The 13,312-nt window shown below is 40.6% G+C and overlaps 1 protein-coding gene and 1 non-coding gene across 2 annotated transcripts; both read right to left on the reverse strand.

The window, feature by feature from the left end:
* On the reverse strand, nt 1–12,380 carry LOC100701488 (DEAD (Asp-Glu-Ala-Asp) box polypeptide 54). Its single transcript, XM_019361078.2, has 20 exons — nt 12,076–12,380; nt 10,855–10,981; nt 10,700–10,770; nt 10,409–10,597; nt 10,234–10,283; nt 10,102–10,143; nt 9,729–9,824; nt 9,513–9,634; nt 6,801–6,862; nt 6,344–6,475; nt 6,038–6,248; nt 5,805–5,936; nt 5,447–5,668; nt 5,257–5,330; nt 4,965–5,165; nt 1,304–1,452; nt 1,097–1,210; nt 894–1,004; nt 687–778; nt 1–523 (listed from the first exon to the last, which is right to left on the reverse strand). Exons 1-20 carry the CDS (start codon nt 12,190–12,192, stop codon nt 384–386), a joined length of 2,454 nt encoding a protein of 817 aa, XP_019216623.1. The 5' UTR covers nt 12,193–12,380; the 3' UTR covers nt 1–383.
* Nucleotides 11,856–11,927, reverse strand: trnac-gca (transfer RNA cysteine (anticodon GCA)). The gene has a single exon. It is a non-coding gene; the product is annotated as a tRNA-Cys (tRNA).
* Nucleotides 12,381–13,312: the final 932 nt, after the last annotated feature.

The raw sequence follows: 13,312 nt of genomic DNA on the forward strand, positions 1-13,312 counted from the left end.
TTTCAGTACTCCAAAACACTTTTATTAGACTGCCAACATGCTTACAAGTAGTAAATCCAGATTAGTGGATCATAATTAAACATAACTCTGTGGCAAACGCAGAGTTCAGCAGGCCATCAAGGAAGAAGTGACGTGCATTTCTGCAGCGTAAAGATGCACAAATCATTGTCTCCTTAATCTACAGTCACACAAAGCGCCAGGAAAATCTTTGGTGATGTTCTCAGGTGATTCTGACGCTTACTTCCTCGTGATGTCCTCCACACCATCAACCCTCTGTCCTCCTCACAGTTTCTTCCTCAGCTTGCCTTTCTTATGGCCACCCCTTCCAAAACCTGACTTTTTCACTTCTCCGAGCCACTTTTTGTTCTTGGAGCGGAGCTTGCTCATCCCCCGCCCTGCAGGAACTGGTGCTTCTGCTTTTTCTTGCGCTGCTTCATGATCTGATCCTTTGTTTTCAGCTCCGAGCGTGCTTTGTGGTCACCGGAGCTCTGTACGTTTGGACCTCGTCGGCCACGGCCACGACCTGGGAGAGGCACGACACAACAAAAAGGTTGGAGGTTATAGCTTGCAAGGCTGGAAGAGTGACGTTAAGTATTTACTTTTAGACTTGAGTTAAAACATGGTGGCTGATGGTCTATATTTAACAGGCAGACGTGTTTGTGCTATTCATTTTGATGCCGTCCTACCTCTTGCTGGCTTCCTGCCTCCTCCGCCTGTTTCTCCGTCTGATCCAGATCCTGTATCATCAATCTTGTATTTTTTCTTCCACTCCTCATAACTGACATGTTGTCAAGTGATACAACATCTTCACAGTACAGCTTAACATTGACATAGGAGTAGAGAAGAGGGTCATTAAGAGCAGCACACAGAGAAGCTTTTTGTTGGAAGGATACAAGTTCTTCCTGTTCTTCTTGTTACTGATAACCTGACCGCTGTCTGTTTTGATCTTCTTCTTCTGGTCTTCTTTTCCCGTTTCTCTCACAAAACGCTTCTTCTTACGGTCCCTAATAAAACAAAGGGGGGAAAAAAGACTTTAAATTGTAGTTTTAAATGACCATTTTATGGATATTGAGTCAAACCATAGGGAAATTTGTACCATTTCATCATTTTTTTCTGCTGGTTAAGGCGATCGCCTTCATCTCCCATGAGATCAAGGACAGCTGAAGAGGCCTGCTGTTCAAAAGCACTGCCCTCTCCACCGAGACTCAACCTGTCGACGCGTAACACAGGACAAAACGGCATAAAACACAAAGCCATTCACATTTTTTAGTGAAGAAACAGATGCAACAGTTTAATGCCTCACCCTCTCTCAGAGTCAAAGTCTTTAGGTCTGTAAGGGATATAATACTCTTCATCTTTGCCTGACTGCCTTTTTTTCTTGGTCTTTGGTCGTTCTTCACCATCTTCCTGCTGACCTCTTCTTTTACCACCTACCACCTCTGAAAACACCCCCTGGTGGAAATGGAAAGAATTACATGGTACAAAGTGACAAAACATGATACAGAGATCCTACTATCTTCCTCTTCTAGTTTGTATACAACATCAGCTACATCAAAACTGCATTTTATTTTGCTTCATCTCCATCAGACAGCACAAACAACTTTCTTTTTTTGACTCAAATGTTGGTTTTGAATGAAAATGATGAAACAATCCTGGGTGTTTATTCAACTTGTGAGCAGGTTTCTAATCCACCGTACTATTATTATTGACACTAGTACATGTTCATGCTGCTGGCGAACTAATACACTTAAGAACATAAAGCAAAGCAAAAAAGTGAAAAGTAGGTCTTGCCTATATAAATAAACATAAGACAATTGTGAGACTTTGACATAGTAACATCTGCAGTAATATTTACACCTCTGATGACATCTCACAAGGGTTAGCTTTATTTTGAAACCAAGATTGTTTACACAAAGTTTGTAATTGCAGAGAAATACTCCATTTATTTTGGTCATTTCATTTTCGAGCAGGAAGCTCACCTTTTTTGTTATACCCTTTAGATGAATAGAGAGTTTATTAATTAAATACATATTCTTTAAATAATGTTCCCTCTTATAAAAAGTAGGATAATTAAAAAAAATTTAAATAAAACAGAAAAATGTCTGTTTTTCTGTTGTCTGTTATATAACATTAGGTATGTTCGTGGCAATTAATTTCTTAATCAGCTAAACAGGTCATTTAAGAAACAGTCAAATATTAAGTTAAATTTGAAAACAGTTTAAAAAAAATATCCCCATTCCAAAATTTCACATGACAATCTCATTGGCTCACGGAGTGATGATGTCACAAGGTCGCCTTAAGAACCTTTAATCCTTTGAAGTTTTTTCCACAAATAGGGGTGAGACACAGCTATTCTTAGTTCGTTTCTTCGCAGCATTTGTGTGTGCAGCCTTCAAACGTTCACCACAGAAAGTTTTGGAAAGCTTTTCAGAGTCGTCGTGTACAACCTTCAACATGTATCCAACAAGACACCAGCCAAAACAAAATGAATACGCCGCTTCTCCTTCCTGGCGTGGCCGGCCAATTTCCCCAAATGACCTCTTATCCATCCAAAGGGCATTACATGACAGTAGGAAGGAAAACTACCACCTCCAGAATAAATTCAAAAAGTTGAAGAAGAGAAACTTCAACTGGAGGAGAAGTGTAGACAGATGGAAGCGCAAAATAAAAACCTGGAGGAAAGACAACAACGCCAGCCCGACATAGAAATTATTAATGAGGGCTGGGGAATCAGGTTTGGACAAGCCCGAGAGCAGATCGTCTTCTTGATTAAAGAAAACAAGCAGAAGACGGCGGAACTAAAGGAGATGTCCAACCAGCTTCAAGACAGCAAAGCTACTGTTGAGAAGACAGAATGGGATCTCCAATATATGGACCAAATGAATCAGCTGCTCCAAACCAAGTTCGATGAAGCTGTGAAAAAAAATAAAGAAATCCTCCAACAGAAGGAAGAACAGGAGACAAAGCAAATAGACTTGCAGCACAAACTCAAAGTCACGGAGGAAAAATACAGAATGCTGAAAGAAAAGTTGGATGAAACAGTGAGCCAAAATAAAGTCCTTCTTCAAGAGAAAGTGCAACAGCAAGAAACATTGAAAGAAGAGAAACGTATTGTCAAAGACTTTGAGGGTAAAAATCTAAAACTGCAACAGTTTTGTAATGAACTGAAGAACAAAACAAGTGAACTAGAAGGGGAAAAGGAAAAACTGGACAAAAGATGCTCACAGATGCAGAAAAGGATTGATCACATGGCGAGAAACAACTCCGAGCTCACTAAGGGGATATTGTTGGAATACAACAACTTGAAGCGCAAACACACTGAAATGCAGGCGCAAAAGCAACACCAAGACAAAATACATGACGACCTGCAGCGTTCTCTCCAAGACATCCACAGAAGAAATGAGGAGTTAGAAGACATGTACAAAGAAGTACAAGAGAGAAATGCAGACATGCACAAGGACAAGCTAATGCAGGAGGCAACATCCAAAGAACTCAAAGAAAAGCTTGAAGAAAAACAAGCAGCATTAGAAGAGGTGGAGCAAACATGCAAGAAACTTGACAAGCAAAACGCAGAAACAATCGATCAGCTAAGAACCCTCATCTTGGAGAAAAAGGCGCTTGTGGAAAAGTCCATGAAAAAAAAGAAAAAATGCTTCCGCTTGCCCTGGAGGAGGGACTCTGCTGCTTCACCTGATGTAGCCTCGTCTTGCTCCACCTCTGTCCTTCCCCCAACCAGTCCCGGCAGTTGACTGTCCCCTCCTGAGCCTGGTTCTGCCGGAGGTTTCTGCCCGTTTAAAGGCAGTTTTTCCTCCCCACTGTCGCCTAGTGCTTGCTCAGAGGGGATTGTTGGGGTTTTCTCTCTTTTACCTTGTTTCATTAGTTACTTGTTTAACATTTTTTGTTCTTACTTCGTTTTACCTTGTTTCATTAGTTACTTGTTTAACATTTTTTGTTCTTACTTCATTTTACCTTGTTTCATTAGTTACTTGTTTAACACTTTTGTTCTTACTTCGTTTTACCTTGTTTCATTAGTTACTTGTTTAACATTTTTGTTCTTACTTCGTTTTACCTTGTTTCATTAGTTACTTGTTTAACACTTTTGTTCTTACTTCGTTTTACCTTGTTTCATTGTTTACTTCTTTAACATTTTTGTTCTTACTTCGTTTTACCTTGTTTCATTATTTACTTGTTTAACTTTTTTGACTTACTTGTTTATAATAAACCAATTGAATTTATCTTTTGAGTATTTTTGTCTAATCTTTACAGAATTTTTCAAAAACATTCATATCTGTCGCTTATTTTCTTCTTGAAACCTCATAAATGGTGAAGGAAAAACCCTGGAACATGGTTTGAAACACTGAAATTGTTTCAGCTCAAACCGCCAAAGTCATACGTGTGTGTGTGTGTGTGTGTGTGTGTGTGTGTGTGTGTGTGTGTGTGTGTGTGTGTGTGTGTGTGTCACAGGTGACACGGTGTCACTGATTAGGTCATCATGTTTAGGCTCATTCACTCGAGAAATTATTTAGGCCAAATCTTTAAAACTGTATCATTGCATACACATTTTCAATTCATTTCAATCACAAATGCAGAAATAATTATTTGCAGTATCTTATCTCATTTATTATGAGAACGTCATGCCTGATCATTTGCACCCACACCATCAAAAATGGGGGCAAAAGGGAGGAGATCGCATTTAATCGGTTATAACAAGAGGTCAGAAATATAAGTGCTGCAGAAACCTCTGAATCTCAGCTAAAAGCTCATGTAAACCATTTCTACAATCACAAAACAAAGCAAAGGAGCAGTTACGTCACCATGAATCTGTGGACACGTAATATCCATATTTTGATTTATGATTTCCTGGAGTTCAATGTGTGTGCTTAATCCTTTATGAAACTGATCTGAACCTGAAACTACAACGATGCAGGGAGGAAAGAAAGAAGCAATACTTCACCCATGCTTACATTTAGATCACTCTCCTCCTTTTCTGTGATGTCACAGTCAGCAGTAGTGGTGGGGTTGATTGGCTGCTGCAGCCTGCTTTCTGCAGCTCGGTCCTCTCTCTGCTTGCTGAATTTGTCCACTAGCCGAGTGTCTTTAGAGCGTTTGGCCCGCATCACCTCACTGGCTGGTGTCTTACTACTGGAGTTGATTTCGAAGATGGTCTATTTCAGGAGAGAATTATATGTTTCTTTGCTTATTAGAACACATTTTACCAGAAAATGCAGCGCTGTGACGTGTCTGCATCAAACTCACCGCTTTGGATTTGTAGCTCTTGATGGCATCGACTATTTGAAGGCACTCCAGTTCCATTTTTTCCAGACCACACCCTGAAACCAATTAAATCAAATTCTCTTACTTAACTGCCATCAGTTCCTCACTATTCCTTTTGATTATTTTCATAATTTCTCTCTTCTTGTTATAATTTATCCTCCTTTGAACTTACCGAGTACTGGATGGACACCCATGCTGGACAGATCTATGTTTTTAACCCGTCTGATGGACTCCGGCGAGGGGTTTGGCCGCGACTTGAGGTACTGCTTGTAGGCGTTCTCTGAGACACGGAGCAGATTTTGCAGGTCCAGCGAGTTTTCGTGAGACGTGATCAGATGAGCACTTTCATCATCCAAGATCCTCTGAGGGACTCGACCAAACACACCTTCTGAATCTGGAGTACGAAAAGAAATGCAGACATTTCAATACAGTGACAGATAAAAAGAGCACTAAATAAAGTTTATTAGCAACCTCAAATGTGTAGCACATCAGTTAAACTGTTCATCTGACAGGCATGCAGTAGAGTCTACCTTGTGTGTGTTCAGGCGAAGCAAACTGAACTGGTCGCCCTAGGAAGAGGTGGAGGTCATAGACATAAGGCATTTCATCAGGACAAATCAGACTATAGGCTGTGCCACTTCGGCCCGCTCGTCCCACACGCCCTGATGGAAAAGACAGGGGAAAAAATACTCGTAATGCTGGCCTAATCATTTCAAATTCAACAGTCTGAATCACTTTGTTCATTCTGCATACAGCTGCTCACCAACTCTGTGCAAGAAGAGTTTGGCCTTGGAGGGGAAGTTGTAATTGATGACATTATCCAGCAGGGGGATGTCTATACCACGAGCAGCAACATCAGTCACCAGAAGCACCATGGCTTTCCGGTGCACAAATTTCCCAATGTTGATCTTCCTGGCAGTCTGATCAAGGGCACTGTAGATGTAGGCACACTCTAAACCTTCTGACGACAGCAGCTGGACATCAGAAAAAAATAAGAAGTCAACTAAAGCTCTAGTTTTTTAAACAATATTTAACATTTTCACAAATCTATGCTACACTGTTATCTTACCTCCTTTAGGTACTCCACATGGTGTTTGGTGGCAGCAAAGACCACTGTCTGTTCCTGAGGCTTCACTACGTTCCTCAGGAGGTGGAGCAGCAGAGCCGGCTTGTCATCCACACGCAGGTGGAAGAATGACAGCTGATGGAAGTTAGAAGAAATGAAAACATGCTCAAAGCCATGGAAACATCCAGGTGACTGTAAGGACTTTTGCTTTGGGCTTTACATTTAAATCATTCAACATTTCTGGGAGAAGAATACAAAAGGTTTGAATAGCAAGTGTCTGAAGACAGAGCACCAAGAAAGACCAAGACACTGACACAGAAGCTGAATTAGCATAAGTTAGCAAGTAGAGTAGATGCAATAATCGTGTACCGAGGTTGTTAAAAATGTATCAAAACCTTCCATCTAATTTCTCAGATTAAACAAAAGGTAAATAAAACAAAAGCAAGTTCTGCCTTTTTACCTTGATCTGATCACTGAGCTTAGAATCCACATCCAAACGAATCAGTACAGGTTCTGTCAGGCCTGGGAAAAAAGTTTGTATACACCGGTGTGAATATAATTAGGATTATTTGCCTTTAAATGCTAAAAAATATGGAAGCTAAGTTGAATGAATATGCTTTATGATGAGAAAATAAGCCAGAAAAACTTTGAGAAACTACACCGTGGAGGGTTAATTTTTTAGATGAACCCAATGTGTAAAGAAAAAATTGATCTTCAGTTATACAAAACATTTCATAAAACAGACTGGAACATATACTTGGGATAAAGCAAGTAAACTATACTGGTTTTAATTATATTTACCTGATAAATTTCAGGTGTTTTTTCCCACATAAAAACAAAATTTTCTACACACACACGTTTAACAATACTTATATATTTTACAGGCTTTCTTTAAATGCCTCGGCATAAAACTCAAATCAAACATGCAGAGCTACCCACTGTGGTGACCCCATATAACAAAGGAGCAGCCAAAAGGAGCTTTTCTATATGCTTTCCTTAGGAGAGGGGTTGTGCAGGGCATGTCCCACTGGTGGTTCATAGACCCAATGAATTCCAGTGTAGGTAACCAGGGTAAAATTTAGAGTGAAGCTATGACAGGCCCCGTCACACAGGCTTAGAGACCAGTTATCAACCACCTGGAAGCCTCTGGTTTCTAGGCAAAATATATTCCCCAAATGTTTGTCTGCTGGAGGCTCTGGCTGGAGGCTCTGGCTGTTGCCAGGTTAAAAAAAATAAAAAGTAAAAACAAAAAGGTTTATGTCAACTAAAAGTATTCTTCACTCTTATTGGTAGTTGCCTCAATCGTTTAACAGGAAGTTGAGGAAAGTTTCTCAGGTTACGCCCACTTCTCGTCGTCAGCAGTTATTTCCCATAATCCCCTGAAGTCAAAGAATGTCATTCACTCTCTATGGTCTCTGGTCACATGTCCCTCTCCAGTGAGGATCCAGGTAACAACTGTAGAAGTTTGTGTATTGTATCTATCTTTAAAGCAGGCTTAGGCTACAAAAGAATTTCCCAAGCCTCGAACATCCCACGGAGCACTGTTCAAGTGATCATTCAGAAATGGAAGGAGTATGGCACAACTGTAAACCTACCAAGACAAGGCCGTCCACCTAAACTCACAGGCCGAACAAGGGGAGCGCTGATCAGAAATGGAGCCAAGAGGCCCATGGTGACTCTGGACGAGCTGCAGAGATCTACAGCTCAGGTGGGGGAATCTGTCCATAGGACAACTATTAGTCGTGCACTGCACAAAGTTGGCCTTTATGGAAGAGTGGCAAGAAGAAAGCCATTGTTAACAGAAAACCATAAGAAGTCCCGTTTGCAGTTTACCACAAGCCATGTGGGGGACACAGCAAACATGTGGAAGAAGGTGCTCTGGGCAGATGAGACCAAAATGGAACTTTTTGGCCAAAATGCAAAACACTATGTGTGGCGGAAAACTAACACTGCACATCACTCTGAACACACCATCCCCACTGTCAAATATGGTGGTGGCAGCATCATGCTCTGGGGGTGCTTCTCTTCAGCAGGGACAGGGAAGCTGGTCAGAGTTGATGGGAAGATGGATGGAGCCAAATACAGGGCAATCTTGGAAGAAAACCTCTTGGAGTCTGCAAAAGACTTGAGACTGGGGCGGAGGTTCACCTTCCAGCAGGACAACGACCCTAAACATAAAGCCAGGGCAACAATGGAATGGTTTAAAACAAACACATCCATGTGTTAGAATGGCCCAGTCAAAGTCCAGATCTAAATCCAATCGAGAATCTGTGGCAAGATCTGAAAACTGCTGTTCACAAACGCTGTCCATCTAATCTGACTGAGCTGGAGCTGTTTTGCAAAGAAGAATGAGCAAGAATTTCAGTCTGTAGATGTGCAAAGCTGGTAGAGACATACCCTAAAAGACTGGCAGCTGTAATTGCAGCAAAAGGTGGTTCTACAAAGTATTGACTCAGGGGGCTGAATAATTACGCACACCCCACTTTTCAGTTATTTATTTGTAAAATATGTTTGGAATCATGTATGATTTTCGTTCCACTTCTCACGTGTGCACCACTTTGTATTGGTCTTTCACCTGGAATTCCAATAAAATTGATTCATGTTTGTGGCTGTAATGTGACAAAATGTGGGAAAGTTCAAGGGGGCCGAATACTTTTGCAAGCCACTGTATGTAACCGATTAGACCCTGCAAACACCAGCAACCTCTAGCACCCACCAACTGGTCAGGGAATACACATTTTGTGCTACCAACCAGTGGTTGGCAGGTGTTCACCAACTGTTCTCTAGATCTGAGTGACTGGGACTTAAATGGATATGACTTTGAATGTAATTTTGGTAGTGAAAAGGTAACAAGAGTTCTTCATTAGATTCTACTAACTTTCATTTCCCAAGAAAAAAAGATGCTAACTTTTGTCTTTGTTTCATGATTAACAAAAACTGAGGGATGTGGGGCATGAAGGTGAGAGAAAGGCCAGAAGACAGTTAAACAGCAGCCATGGGAAAATATTAGAAGACAGTTTATGTATTTTCTCTAATATGCAGAAGATATCTCTGCATATTATATCTCTATCTATAATTTAGGCTGTTTACTTACAACACAGAGTTTCAATATTGTGACTTGGACTCAACTGAATTAAACCTAACAGAATAGAAATGAAACAGTTAATCTTACCAGCTCTGGCAAACTCCACCAACAGTTTAGGCAGGGTGGCAGAAAACAGCAGAGTCTGTCTGGTGTCTGGAAGTCTGCGGATGATCTCCTGAAGCTGCTCAGCAAAACCCATTTCGAACAACCTGATTGAGGAAAACATTCCAAAATTCAATTTGGAAAATTAGAACAATAAATAAAAAACAAAACAAAAAAATCATGAAAAATGCAATTTCTCACCTGTCAGCCTCGTCAAACACCACATACGCCACACTGTGCAACTTCAGGTTCATCTCCATGACAACGTGCATAAGACGACCAGGGGTACCGATGATTCTGAAGGGGGAGAATGCAGCTTAGCATTTCAGCATAAAAATCCATAAAATCCTATCTACCCTTTTTCTTAAGTTAAAACATAACTTTCAAAAAACTTGACCTCTGAATCCTAACCTTAAGGTCAAGGTCAGTGGGATTTGATACCTATTTGCAGTAGACACAACTATGGTATCAATTTGAAACTTCTACATGTCTTTGTTAACATATTCATTAACTTAGGTCTCCACGTTGGGGGGTTGGTGGGGGATTAAATAAATAAATAATTAAAAGCACTCACATGTCAGGGTTTTCATGAAGAGCAGCAAACTGATCTTCCATCCTGAAAAACAGCAGAGGTATTCACATTAACAGACGACATGAAAGAGCAACAAGAAGAACAAAGTAACAAGACAGCTAAGTAGTCACGCACCTGTCTCCACCAAGGATCAAAGCAGTCTTGAGACCGGTGAATTTTCCCAGCTGCGAGACCCCAATAGAGAAAGGAAAAGAGGTAGTACATTAATGACACGCCTAAAGATGTAGTTAACGGCTTTATTTCACACTTTTCACCTGCAAGACCTACATGAACGGTAATTTCCACTCACCTCTTTCGTGAACTTCATGGTCTGTAGGGCCAACTCCCTGGTGGGGGTCAGAATGAGGGCCCTGGCTCCTGTTTGGGCCTGAGGGGCCTTCAGCTTCTCAAACATGGGAATCAGGAAGGCAGCAGTCTTACCACTGCCAGTCCGAGCCATGGCTACAACATCTTTTCCATCCAAAATTACAGGTACAGTCTAAAATGGTGAAGAGAAGGATGTAATAATTCACATATTTACATCACAGTGTAACATGACACAAATGTTTGATTACATAACCTTGAACCAGCACAAACAAACCTTTCTTTGGATGGGAGTAGGAATTTTGTAACCCTTCTTCATGACGCCTTTAAAAACAGGGTAACTGAGACCTGAAATCAGATATCAGACAGGTCATCGGGCTTTGTTTAAGCTCAAATGGACACATCCAAGTAGGGAGATAGTGGAAAACCTACCCATGGACTGAAACCCTCCAGATTTCTTTTTCTTCTTGTTTTGAGCTCTGACCAGCTCCCTGGTGTCTGGCTCCACATCTGACAAGCACTCTGATGCTGCGGGGAACCGTGGCAGTTTCCGCCCAGGCTGTGAGACAAAGAAACACGAGCACCACTTCTTAGTAAGATGAAATCTTCAAGACGTCTAAAAACCTGATCAAAACGTTTTACAGTGAAAGATTTCCATATTCCATATACTGAGAATGAATTAATAAAAATCTGAAGTGAGGTGGTCTCAAAACGGTTGTTGCTGTGATGTAAGAGCGGGAGACCTACATCTCTGATGCAGCAAAACACTAAATATCCACAGTGGCCACTTTGTTATTTACAGCTAACAAGACCTCATATAGTGTAAAAAGATGTCATGAAATAAAACACCTGTTCATCTGCCAATCTCACTGCAGCAACTTAATGCATTAAGAATGTCGTCATGGTCAAATTAAGCATCAGAGAGGGGAAGAAAGATGATTTAAGTGGCTCTGAACGTGATATGGTTGTTGGTGTCAGACGGGCTGGTCTGAGTATTACAAAACCTGCTGATCTACCACACAACCATCTCTAGGGTTTACCGACAATGATCCAAAAAAACGAGGAAATATCCAGTGAGTGGCAGTTCTCTTGGTAAAAATGCCTTGTTAATGCCAGAGGCCAGAGGAGAATGGCCAGACGGCTTGGACCTGAAGGTAACAGTAAAATTGTACCCAAATAACCACTGGGTACAGTTAATGTATGCACACGAGCATCTCTGACAAATATTATGGACAAAAATATAGAGAGAAATTAGGGCAGTTCTAAAGGCAACAGTTAATTTAACCTTTTTCTTATTCTAGAGACTAGTTTTTCATTCTACTTTCAGGGTTTAGTTTAGTTTAAAACTAGAGCGGAATGAAACAAACTGCTTTTGTTATTGTACTAACAAATAATTCAGAGTCTATGAGAAGAAATTGTTAAATAATTTTTTCAGGGGGCATCCGGATTTGAACCGGAGACCTCTTGATCTGCAGTCAAATGCTTTACCACTGAGCTATACCCCCTCTGCCTTCCACTAGCTCAGCAAAACCATGAGTAGCTGACACAGGTGCGGGCTCAAAACAGCGAGGCTAGAAATCGCACAGATCGCCGATCAGATGATTGAGAGACTCGAGAGGATGTGTAAGAAGGTTTTAAGGATTCAAAACTTACCGAATCATCGTTTTTAATTTCAACAGCCAGCTCAAAGTCTCCGTCAGAGTCCGTCTCCGGCTCTCTGTTGGCTGTGTGTCTCTTCTTCTTCGTCAGCTTCTTCTTTCTCTGGGCCATCCCGTCACTTTAGTGTCCTTTCAGCCCGCGGCAGGAAATTTGTTTTTCTCTACAGATTTCTGAATTATCGAAATGGCATCAAGTTTTCAAAACACCCCATCAAAAAACACAGCACGCAGACATGTTGAAAACACGTGTGAGCTTCGTTTTCTTCTTCTACCTCCAAGTGCAGTCGTGTGGCTTGAAGCTCAAGGCTGCCCCCTACTGCCAGGGAGTGTGTAACACATCCTAGATCACTGCTGCGCGCGTTAAAGCTTTTTTTCCACCACAACAATATTTCATTTACATACATTATTTAAAGACTGTTTGAATAAGTCTGTGATTACGTTTCTTAAATTTCTAGAATTAATTTGTTCACTCACCCTAAAAGTTAGATTGGATTTTTTTTAAAGAAAGCACTTATATAGTTTAAAATCTGAACGCTTTTAAAGATTAATCTGAATGCTGGTGTGCAGATTCTGAGCTCTCTGGGTTAATCTTTATATGCATGCACCCAAGATTTCACTTTTTATATATATATATATATTGCCAGACTATTTAAATTCTGTTAAAAGCAGCGCAACGTTTGCCACTTGGCCTCTCACAATGGTGGGGTAACATTCATTTCTTAATGTATTCATCTATTTTAATCAGTGTATTGTACAAATGGAATCAAACAGGAACGCTGCTTTTCATTACTTTTTGATACGAAGCATCCTCACCCATTTGCCCTATTGTTTTAGTGTTTCTATATACATATAAAAGCTGGCACAGATGTCTCATTGCTGAGTCATAGTTTGAATCTCTACGATGTATTATTCACAGTCACAGACAGTTCCCGTGTCTTGCAGCTCCAGTGTATCCGGCAAATTCACATTAAGATCACTAGGGTTGCACATTTTCGCAAATATAATCTCTCTTATCTGACTGATAAAAAAATCAAAGTAACAAAGCTGTGTTCTTTTTTTCTTTTCTTTTTTTTGCTTGGTGCTGGGTATAGCTTAGCCGCAGGAAACAACTAAAGAGATAAAAATATTCTTCAAGCATGCAAAAGAGCGTTACCCAAATATGATTTCATTCTGATGACTGTGTTTTTACATGACTCAAAAACTCGTGGAAGACAAATTCTTTCAGTTGCATA

This window comes from Oreochromis niloticus, linkage group LG7 (assembly GCF_001858045.2).
Source record: "Oreochromis niloticus isolate F11D_XX linkage group LG7, O_niloticus_UMD_NMBU, whole genome shotgun sequence".
NCBI classification, from domain to species: Eukaryota; Metazoa; Chordata; class Actinopteri; order Cichliformes; family Cichlidae; genus Oreochromis; species Oreochromis niloticus.

What these genes read in the sequence shown, in the direction of transcription:
- LOC100701488 (XM_019361078.2), bottom strand. Translation starts at nt 12,192, where the DNA reads ATGGCCCAGAGAAAGAAGAAGCTGACGAAGAAGAAGAGACACACAGCC. An exon ending in GGGTGTCCATCCAGTACTCG is followed by an intron (nt 5,331 to 5,446) that starts GTAAGTTCAAAG and finishes AATTGGTTTCAG; the next exon opens with GGTGTGGTCTGGAAAAAATG. An exon ending in GACTTTGACTCTGAGAGAGG is followed by an intron (nt 1,211 to 1,303) that starts GTGAGGCATTAA and finishes ACGCGTCGACAG; the next exon opens with GTTGAGTCTCGGTGGAGAGG.